This window comes from Microtus ochrogaster, chromosome 8, assembly GCF_000317375.1.
Source record: "Microtus ochrogaster isolate Prairie Vole_2 chromosome 8, MicOch1.0, whole genome shotgun sequence".
NCBI classification, from domain to species: domain Eukaryota; kingdom Metazoa; phylum Chordata; class Mammalia; order Rodentia; family Cricetidae; genus Microtus; species Microtus ochrogaster.
In genome coordinates this window covers 47,255,987-47,267,058 of record NC_022015.1, presented here as the reverse complement: position 1 = coordinate 47,267,058, position 11,072 = coordinate 47,255,987, and the positions used below count along the sequence as shown (strand labels likewise).

The following is an 11,072-nucleotide window of genomic DNA, read 5'->3' as shown; positions in this document are numbered from 1 at the left end:
AGGTGGGCAGTCCTTGGACTTCCCACAGGTCAGGGAACCCTGATTGCTCTTCAAGCTGATGAGGGAGAGGGACTTGATAGGGGGAGGGGGAGGGAAAGGGGAGGCGGTGGCGGGGAGGAGGCAGAAATCCTTAATAAATAAATAAATTTAAAAAAAAACAACAATGCTACCTTATTATGTTGGATCATAAAACAAATTTTAATTAAATGTAACAATCACTCTCATGGCATTATGAAAGAAGCCTAGTCTAAGGGGGTATAATATATGGCATAAATTATTAGTTTTACTATTTTAATTTTCATATATATGACAATAAAGTTTGTCTGAGTAGAGAGATAAGGATTTTGAGGAATGGGCACACAAAGGCAGTGCTGGCTTAGTAGACACCTTGAACTGATGCAAATACTGAAATAGGAATACAACAGTTTGTAAACTGTCAAAACCCTAGTGCAGTGGTGGTTCAACCTTTCTAGTGCTGTGACTCCCAACAATACAGTTCCTCATATTGTGGTGACCCACAACCACAGTTATTTTTGTTGCTACTCCATAACACTAATTTTAGAGAGGAGCAGCATCTCAGTTCCTAAGATCGTCAGAAAGATGTGTCTTTTGATGGTTGCAACCCACAGGATGAAAACGGCTGCCCTAACACATAAAACAGTAGTTAGGTCACATGACACCACTGAAGGCTCATAGGAACCTAGGTTTGTCCATCAAGTTGCACGCCTACAGTCTAGAGTGGACTAGATCTGCCAGATTCAGGGTTAACAGTCTGAAAAATCTAGGGAGGGTTTGCTTTGCTTAGCCTTAGGCATCACGTGATACTTTGCGCAATATTTTTACAACTTACCACCTCATGTGTGGGTAACCTGCTCTCTCTAAGACACAACTGTATTATATAGAGTAGAAGAATATTAGATGCGAGAGCCAGTGAGGAGTCAAAACAGTGACTAAACAGTGGTGCCCACGTACCGTCTGTCAATCATCTGGTAACATTTCTTCATCCAGCCTAGCCCTGGCATTTTCCGCCTGGGAGTCGCACCATTCAAATACACAATCATGTAGTCTTCAGCCACCATCAGCTCTAAGGTACTTATTACATATCTGATCAGAGGAAGGAAGAGAAACATTTTCAGTTCCCACATGAAAGATTTCATTCTAATGACACCATAATTAAGTGACATTCAAATTATAGGGTGAATGACATTGAAGGGTAGGGGTGCGCGTTATCTCTTTCTCTTGAGAACAATGCGTCAGCATTGCCCTTTTGTGTGTATGCATGCGGCCACCCTAGAGAAATACGTGGCTTTGAAAGGTGACATAAAAAATGTCAGCAATGTTATCAAACATTACGGGCAACTCAGATTAAAGGAGGGCAAAGGTCAGTGAGGGCAGTTTCCCGTCACTGAGAACATGCTATCAGAAACAAAACAATCCTTTGCCCAAAGGAAACGTTAGAAAAGTTTTAAGCAAAGTTGAGACTCCACTCATTTTCTTCTCCCACTATTCTACAGACAAGTCCCCTAGAGCAAGGCTCCTTGACGGAAATACTACCGGCTTCTTATGGAAGGCTTCGGATGGGCTATGCCATGTACTCGTGCAATTAAAGACCCTTTATCAGCCATCACATGCCCACGGATGCCAACCCAATCACCACTCACAGGAAAAGGTTTTCCATGACATAGTGGTAATCCGCCCGGCTGCTGTCTGGCAGAAAACAGGCAGCAAACACAATGATGGCATTCAGGCCGTCCCCATAGTATCCTGGGGACAAATAAAAAGATATGTGTAACTGAATGAAATCCCAAAACAAGGTCATATTGCTCCTAAGAAGAGAAATCTGATGCCTTGTCCACTGTGTGCGCGCATATAAACGAGATATATCATGAAACGAGTAATCATGCTGAGGGATGTTCTGTACGTATATACACATGTACTTATCTTCTAGTGGTTAACATGTTTATATAGACAACACATGGACTCATAAGTCCCTAACTTAAACAATACTAATTTATAAAAAGCTAATTTATGTAAAATTTCATTTGGATGGCTGAGACAGCAGTTCTATTAGACCCACAGTGGGTCTTTAAGATTTAGTTGGACTGTGACAATTTAGTCAGTGAATTGCAATTCAGTCCCAGACCCGCACACTCCAATAACCAGGACCCAGTAGGAGGCATGCAAGATACCTTTATTTTGATTTCCAGGCCTACTCATTTGACTGTGGTGATCCTGGATTCTCTGGCTATAACAGGAAGTTCAGGAACACATGGTAACTTCCTGCCAGGCCCAGAATGACAGCACAGAGTTCCCAGTCTCACATCGTAGAGAAATCGGTGAACTGAAAAAGGGGGCCTTCCTAAATTCTCTTGGGCCCTATGAAGAAGACATGTGTGTTTGGGAAAACCTGAGAATCATTTCTGGATGAGGGGGTGGGAGGTGGAAGGTGCTGTTTGCAGGTGGGGCTGAGAAAAACAGGATCTGTGAAATGCAAGTCAATGCACTACTCAGACTCTGAAAGTCAGGGAGTATAGAGAAAGACACATCTCAAGACAGTGATCTTTACACTTGCAATCCTTATGCTTCGGCTTCCAGAGTAGCTGGAGTACAGGCGCATACCACGGGACCCTAGTTAAACTTATTTTTCTTATTTATGAATTTATATTTTTTTTAGTGTTTGAGCGGATGATGTATGTATAAACATGTTTCCTGGCACACCTTATAGAGGCCAGTGGACAACTTTTGGAAGTCAGTTCTCTCCTTCGACCGTAGGAGTTCTGGACATGAAACACATGTCAGCAGGCAGCTGAGCCACCTTACCAGCCCATTAAATATCTGCAATCTACATACCTGTCTTTACATCGTATTGTTCCGAGTTCACAGTCATTATATAGTGATACCCTTGGAGCTCTGAGCAGAGCAGGACAAGAGTGGTCCTAACCCTGACCTCATTCTCCCAGAATTCAGTGTGTTTCATTTTCCTTTCAGAGCTATGACTATGGCTTTGGCAGTGACACCGCAGGAAAATGTTGGCGGTAGATTTGGATGGCTCCCTCTTGAGGAGCAGTTTAATAAGCTGTCCAAAGACACCCATTATGACTCTATCACCAATAAAGCAGAGAGAACGGGGCTAAAAATACATCCAATGGTGAGTGTGACTAATTTGGGGGTGTTTAATGCCACGTATCTCATAAAATGCGACCTATGTTAATATTGCATTCGGTGCAGTACATCTGTGAGCCAGTATCCCCTCAGCTGGACGTCCCTGCTCCAGTGCCACCGTCCACCGGCTTCTTTTTAGAAAGTTAACAGGAAGGAAACCTCAATGCAGACATTTTAAGTCAGGAGTTCTTGTTTCTGAGGACTCACAAGTAAATGGAAATCTACGAGGGATGTAGAAGAGAGCCGACATGAAGACACGCAATTCAGACAGCACAGGACAACACAAGCGTCCAACACAAGAGAGTCAACACCACAGTCCTAGCGGGAAACCCAGCATGAGCACATCTCTCCGAACGCAGTTGTCGGCTGTGGAGTCAGAATCATTGCGCTCACGACTATTCAGTTAAGATTCCTAAGAAATGTTAGCGCGCTCAAAGTGCCGGAGTGCACTGCAGTCTAACAAAGACACAAACAGGGACCACTGTCTAAGTGAGGGATTAGCTTTGTACAACAGATGCTGAACTTTACAAACGAAAGCAGCTCCGGCACTTGGGGTAGAGGAGCTGCAGGAAGAGATGGGGCAAAAACAAAAGGAAAGAAGAGGAAGGGAGGCGATTCAAGAAAGGCAGTAGAAGAAAAGGCTTGCCCTGTGAAAGTGTCCCCCAGATTGTGAACAGAATCTCTGAAGTGAGGATTTGGATACATTTGGAAACCTGTTCACTGGTGAGTGAGCAGCTAGCTCATAGGTAGGTCCTATGTCAAATAACAACCACGAAACAAAAAATAAACAAAATAAAACAACAAAATTTATTGGGCAAGAGCTATAACTAGGGTGAGAAACTTTGCTTTTTAGTCCTCTGTGCAGACGCTTTTTTGAGGACCAGCTAACCACTCAACTATCCTCAAATAACGCGACTTTTCAGAGAAAGTTGCCTGTTGGTAACAGCACAGTTCATATGAATTTGGTGTGTCTGCCTGTTTGTACCGGGGATTGCAGCCAAGTCTATGCAGGCTTTGGCAGTGTACTGCCGTTGATTCACTGTTATTTTTGAGTCAGGGTCTCAATACGTTGCCCGGGTTGTCCTTGAATTGCTCTATAGCCTAGGAAAGCCCTAAATTTAGAACCCCCCACCTCAGGCTCTCAAGTAGCTGGGATCACGAACCTGGCTTGGAGTTTGGTTGGTTTAAATATTTAATTGGTCAGACTTTGTTCTCATTAAGCAAGAGGTGGGCGTGGGATGCATGGTGGGGGGCATGTCAGCAATCCCACCGTGGAGCCTCCTGGGGCCCTAGGGAGCACAGATGGCAGACCTTACCTGAGGTGACACAAGAGGCATGAAAGAGATGTGACACAGTTTGCTGGCCAGCAAATGGAATGGAGAGAGAAGGAAGGGTGTCACAGGTGCAAGAACAGAACACGCACGCGCGCGCTCACACACACACATCAGCCAGCAACTCTTCTGCTCATTCTTTCCGGGCTCTTTTGTCCAGCAACAGTGCAGGGAAGGTTACCTGAGTCTCCTAGAGTGAAATAAGAGAAGTAAAAAGAGAACAAGAGAGGAAACTCCTTGTTAGCATCCTTCGGTACAATTGCTCTTGGGTATTCGGTGAGCTTATTCTCAGTTTTAAGTTTGAAAACTTTCAGTTCTGGCTTCCACCTGACCCCATGACATTGGCTAGGTAAAACCAGCCATCATCCTTTTTGCTCTTTTTAAAAAGAATATTGCTCATGGGACCACAGGATATGAACATTGGCATCATCACAATCTGCTGCTTGCAACTGATGAGTAACTGAGGCAAGAGACAGTTAGGGGAGGTACCAAGAACAGCGACCCCAAACTCAGCTTCTGACGTGTGCTAAGGTCACCAAATCTGAAGAGTGGATTACAAACACAACTCTGACCACTGGGCAGCATCTGACTGTGGCCCGGTTTCTTCAAGCATTTGATGGCTTCCCTCTTGCATTTCCCACACTGAACCCCACCAGGAGCTCCTTTGGGGCTGACAGGAAACATCTTCAGAGCAGTACGGAGCACTGAAGTGAGACTCGTGCTCAGTGTGTTGTCCGTTCTGACATGCTCACCAGAAGCCAGGCTGACAAGCTTGGTTGGCAGCTGAGATGCTTGGGTACCAGAGTGATGTGACTGTCTCACACGGAAGACTGAGCTTTGTCAAATTCAGAAGTAACATCCGAGTGATTTTTACTTAAGAGCACAAAAGCTGGCCAGCATGTAGGAGGAGGTGTCTTCTTGGTAGGGGGCCGAGGGTGCAGCCAGAGGCGTATTCATGCAGTTGGGTGGTGGAAGAACACCGAGGCAGAGTCAGGGAAAGAAGAGGAACGTTTTCTCTTCCACACAAACTGGCAGTCATTCAGACAGAGACCAAAAGCACACAACATACTGTGTGGAGAGGAACAAGGGCCAAGGGAAGGAGGTGGCGGGGATGGAGCTCAGCAAACCAGGTTCCCATGAGGTCACAGATGGACGTTAAAAAGACCGTGGCAGGCAGAGACAGTCCTGCCCACCAGTGTACTCCTGGCGACCACTCAGTCTGATTCCAATGGCTTGGACACCAGGTCACCCAAACCATTTGATTTGACTGAACTTGAAAAAAAACCAAGAGGTGACTGTATTAAGCTATCAAGAGGGAGTTTGGCCTCATGGTGACAGCGGAACTGTGGGCCCACTCTAAGGCAAAGAGCTAAGGGTAAACGTGCAGACACCATCACCATGTGACTTTGATTTACCCTGGTGAACTTTTCTATATTTCCCACAAATTTTAGAGAAAGCACAGGCTACTTTTATAGTCAATCTTCATAAGGTTTGTTTGTTTGCTTTTTACTACCCCAAAGCAAGCAAACCAAAAACACTAGAGGGGCACCACGAAGCATGCCGTCTATGAACACTGGAGGAGGGCTTGGGCTCTGTTCTCGTCCCAGCGAGGGGCTGACTTTACAGTTTTCTGTCGGTCTCCACAAGCTTTGCTAGACTTCATTTCAAAGGGCTAAGGGAGAGAGTCCTCCCACAGGGTCCTACTGCTGCCCACGACAGCTGCCACAGGGCCATGCTGCCATTCCAGATTCCGCAGTAAGGCAGGAAATACAGAAGTCGTGGTCAAGGGATCCCAAGGGTATTCTTTTGTCTGTCAATCAGTTGCCTTGGGTAGCCTGGGTGCTCATGGGAGAGAGCGGGGCATAGAAAGGAAGGCGAGAGATCTACTGGGAGAGGAAGGGGTGACCACGATCCTTGTGTGCATACTAGAAGGCAAATGCTACTGATCTGATGCAGTATTAAGAAGGGGTGGGGGTACGGTTCGGTGGGAAAGCCTCCGCATAGCGTACGCAAGCCCCCGGTTCCAAGCCCCAGCACTGAGAAACAAACTCACACTTACTTCCTAATTCTCATAAGGACAGAGAGGGCATTAACAGCAACAGCTGCCTTGTGAGCTTGCATCTTTTCTTGGATGGCTAGGTGGAGAGAGGCCTCAAGACCGCAGGAAAGCGATGCATGCAGCAGACAAGTCAAACGGCCAGTGATGTTTTCTGAAGTCAACAACACTCAACGCAATGCCTGTGTTCATCTGACCTTTGTTCTGAGTCTCCAATTTAATCAACGCTACACATGTGCCTGGAGTTCCCAGGTAAACACACTTTCCCCTCTTCTGGGTCTCTTGCTAAAACAAAGGTTTCTGACCATGGTTATCTTTTGACCGTCCCGAATGTAACGTGGCTGGCAGGAGAATAAACTTTCGGCAGTGGAAATAACTACGGGGCTGAGTCTAAAAAGATGAGCTGGAGCCTCTGAAGGGGACTGGACGCCCCTCCAGGGCTGCAGTCTTCCTAATGACCACATTCTACACGCCGAGAATTCAGTTGAACCCCACATTTGTTTCCCGATGCTCTCCCCATCCCCCAGACTCGCACAGATCTTGAGTACCTCCGTGAGAAATGACTCTCCTGTAGGGTTCAATGACCTTCATGTCAATCCGCTGCTCCTGCTCTCCAATCACCACCGTTCTCCACAGCCGGTTGTCTTCTCGCTCCTCTTCGGCTGTGTACTCTGGAATAGACTCCGACTCCTGACCAGAGCTTTTGTTGGCTGTGGCGTCTTCTGGAAGGGAAGCACAGAGCGGGACTGAAGCAGCAAGACTTCCACAGGAGAAGCAGGCTAGAGAGCGGACTGGAAGCCACCTCCTCCTACAGAGTCACCGGCTGGAGCTGCGCGCTAGGAACGGTTCGTTAGAGTCGGACAGCAGCCTGGCCATACAACACCTACCTTACAGACTGAGGGAAGAACCAACTCCTCTCCTAAGCACATGTTGAAGCAGGAACAGTCGAGGTTAGAGTTCTGGTACCAACTCATCCTTGGTCAGACAGGTTAAACACTATAGCTCTTTCTGGTAGGGTGATAAATCAGGACCAGAAAGACACCTTTAGCTTGCTGAGGCCATCTCCCCTGGTTGCCGGCTGGTTGCTGGGAGTATTTGAGCGCCTTTACTTAATGATACTACCTCTTCGATCTGTTGTAAGACTCTAAGAACAGGGATGAAACCCCTTGTACTGTTGTGAAGCTAGGGCACATGCTTGTACAGAAGGCCGATAATATGTCCCAAGCATTGTTCCAGAATATGCCAGAGTAAAGATTATACACTGTATGGGAAACAAACAACTTTGTAGACTGGAAATTTCCTGACAGCTTTGAAACTTTTGGGTTCACGAAACAACAATAACAACATAAAACCCCACTGAGTATTCTTTGGTCAAAGTTTATTCTTATGCATTCAAAATAATAACCATGTTCACTAAAAGGCTAGGCTGCAAGTTATAGACATTTCTAACAGAGGCACTGATGAGCCTTAGCAAAGGGTGTTCTTCACAGTGCCGAACAATCTGAAGGGAAAGATTATTTATTACCTTCCCTGTGACTCCGAGATGAGGCTGTTCTTATTTCCACATTGTGGGAAAAGACCATTTAAGTGACACTGTTCTTTGCCTTAGTCCCTCCGGTGTCACAGTGACAAGGACAGCAGGGCTGTGTCTCTCACCCACTGGTACCAGCACGGCAGTAGATGTTAAAATGGACATTACACCAATGTGAATATTGGTAACAAAGCTAGCAACAAATACAGCGGATGCTTGCACCTCTGCAAACTATCCTAAACTACCGATGTCCCTTGAATGAGACTCCCAGTCTGAAGAGCCCGTGAGCTCCTGGGGCTAGGGAACTCTGTCCGAATCATCTATTCACCTCACTGACATGTCTCACAGTTAGCGTAGAAACCTCCTCAGAATATGCAACCTCCAGGAAGGTGAGTGGGTAAATGCAGGAAAGCTTGAGCAAGCTCTTGAGACTAGAGATAGTCTATAAGGACACACAACACAGCACTGCATCCTGCTGGAAGATTCGGCAGTCACTAAACACCCACAAGTACCTAATTACTCAGGACTCGGAATCAGAAACCATAGTTCAGCTGGGAAGCCAGCCTGGCCTTCTTTGACAATAGTAACAGCCACACCACCCACACAGCCCTGGCTCATTTTGGTTCCACTATGGTCCCAAGCACTCAGCAGCTTGTTAAGGATGGAAGGCAGAAACCATGGCTTCTGATCAAGCACCATGTCACCTGGGCAGACCCACTGATTTGTCTGGCACTTCTTCCTTCTTCTTTCCTTCTGCTTGGGTTGGGAAACTTAGCTACTAATCCCAGCTTTCTTGGGCTCCATATTTTTCATCTTGTCCCTGATAACTAAGAACTCTGGGCTCAGACATAATATATATTCCGATGTCCATGTACACATGTGCCCTTGACATCAGTAAACTCACGACCCTCCAAACCCTCCATGAACTTCCATGCATCTAAGGTTCAGTGAACTCAACACTTGCCAAAGTTGCTACAGTATGTTTGGTAATCAAGCCTGCTCTAGTTTATCCCTGGCAATCTCTGTAGGGTGATAGTGAGGGGATGTTATGTATCTATATCATATATATACATATACATTAATTCTGCATGATATATACATACACATGACATATACACGGTATACATATACATAATGTACATATTTCTCACACATGCCATGGGATAATGCTCTTGTACACTGTAAAGATTTGTCACTCGTATTAGTTTAATAAAATGTTAATTGGCCAGTAGCCAGGCAGGAAATATAGGTGGGGTGACCAGACTAAGAGAATTCTGGGAAGAGGAAAGGCAGAGAGTCAGTCACCAGCTAGATGCAGAGGAAGCAACATGAGAATGCCTTATTGAGAAAAGGTACTAAGCCATGTGGCTGAATAGAGATAAGAATTATGGGCTAATTTAAGTTGTAGGAACTAGTTAGTAATAAGCCTGCAATTTATAATTAATATAAGTCTCTGTGTTTCTTTGGGACTGAACGGCTGTAGGATTGGGCAGGACAGAAGCTTCTGTCTACACAAATATATATGTATACATGATACATATAGACTCAAACCTGTATCTACTCACATATTAGCTAAAACTGGATCATATACCTAATGTAAAATGAGCAAGCCATAAAACTCCCAGAGGACAATGTAAGAGAAAATCTAACTGACCTTGACATAGAGACGGTATTTATATATGTATGTATTTGTTTGCTTGTTTTATTAGGGCTTGCCACGCTACCTGGGCTGCTGTAGAGCTTATGGGCACAAGCATGTCTCCTACCTCAGCCCCCTGAATAGCTGGGCCTGAAGGTATGAGCCACCAGGCCTGGGTTTGCAACTGGTGACTTTTTAGATATAACACTAAATTCACGGAATAAGCAATTGACAAACTAGACTGTGTTAAAGTTGACAACATGCTCCATGAAAGACAGCACCAAGAGAAAAAGAAGGCAGCTACAGACGAGGAGAATGTATTTATAGAGTGCAAGTCTGCTAAATGATTATTATCTGGAATACACAAAAATATTTAAGACTTAATAAGAAAAGGAACTATTTGATTAACAATTAAGTGGTATAATGGTGTTGGGGGTTGTACCTCAGTAGGAGAGTGTTTTCCTACTATAACAGGGCTGTGTTCGGTTCCTAGCAACACACACACACACACACACACACACACACACACACACACACACATGCATATCCACACATCCACACAGACTCACAAAAGAACTGAGCACACGTCACCTCATCAGTGGAGGTATAGACACCAAGGAAGCATAAGAAAAGATGTATGACATCATTTATCAACAGAGCATTTTTAAAGATGACACAATAGTGAATTATTGCTATGAATAAACTAGTATTTCAAAGGCCAAATCCAAAACACTGACAAGCAGCAAACTCGTGAGAATACAGCACACTAGGGATGCTCATGTGTTGACAGCAGGGACAGAAATGTTCCAGGATCTTTGAAAGACAGTTTGGAAGTTTCTAGTAAATAAGCTCCTATTAATACAAAGTCCAACTCCTTTGCAATTAGCCAACAGAGAGGGTATTTTCAGATAGAAATCTTCACGAGCAGCCCCATTCATACATGCCAAAACATCGAAGCAACCGAGATGTCTGCACAGGCACACACCCACTTGGCACACACACAGGCACAGCCATGCACATTTTCCTATTGTTTCTTGTTCAAAGGTGCACGATTATTCACTTGGTATAAAAGTTCAGGACCATATTGTTTTTGAGGTGTTAGTCCTAATGTTTCAGAATTTGGGAACTGTTACACCGCTCTGCTTCCATCTACTTCCTTTCTCGTTGACATAAAAAAAGAATCATTTAAGAAACAGGGGGAAGGGATATGGTTCAGAAGCAGAATGATTGCCCAGCATGGGGATGGCAGGGGTGTGGGGAAGGAAAAGAAGAAGAAGAAGAAGAAGAAGAAGAAGAAGAAGAAGAAGAAGAAGAAGAAGAAGAAGAAGAAGAAGAAGAAGAAGAAGAAGAAGA

General features: G+C 45.0%; 1 protein-coding gene across 1 annotated transcript in view; it reads right to left on the bottom strand.

Annotated features, from left to right (window-relative positions):
* The window catches only part of Prune2 (prune homolog 2), a 255,447-nt gene that overhangs the window by 23,608 nt on the left and 220,767 nt on the right, over positions 1-11,072 (bottom strand). The window contains exons 12-14 of the mRNA XM_026781692.1: positions 7,098-7,271; positions 1,662-1,764; positions 973-1,104 (exon numbers count right to left, since the gene is read on the bottom strand). Of these exons, the coding sequence (XP_026637493.1) occupies positions 973-1,104; positions 1,662-1,764; positions 7,098-7,271 (409 nt within the window). The remainder of the gene's footprint in view (positions 1-972; positions 1,105-1,661; positions 1,765-7,097; positions 7,272-11,072) is intronic.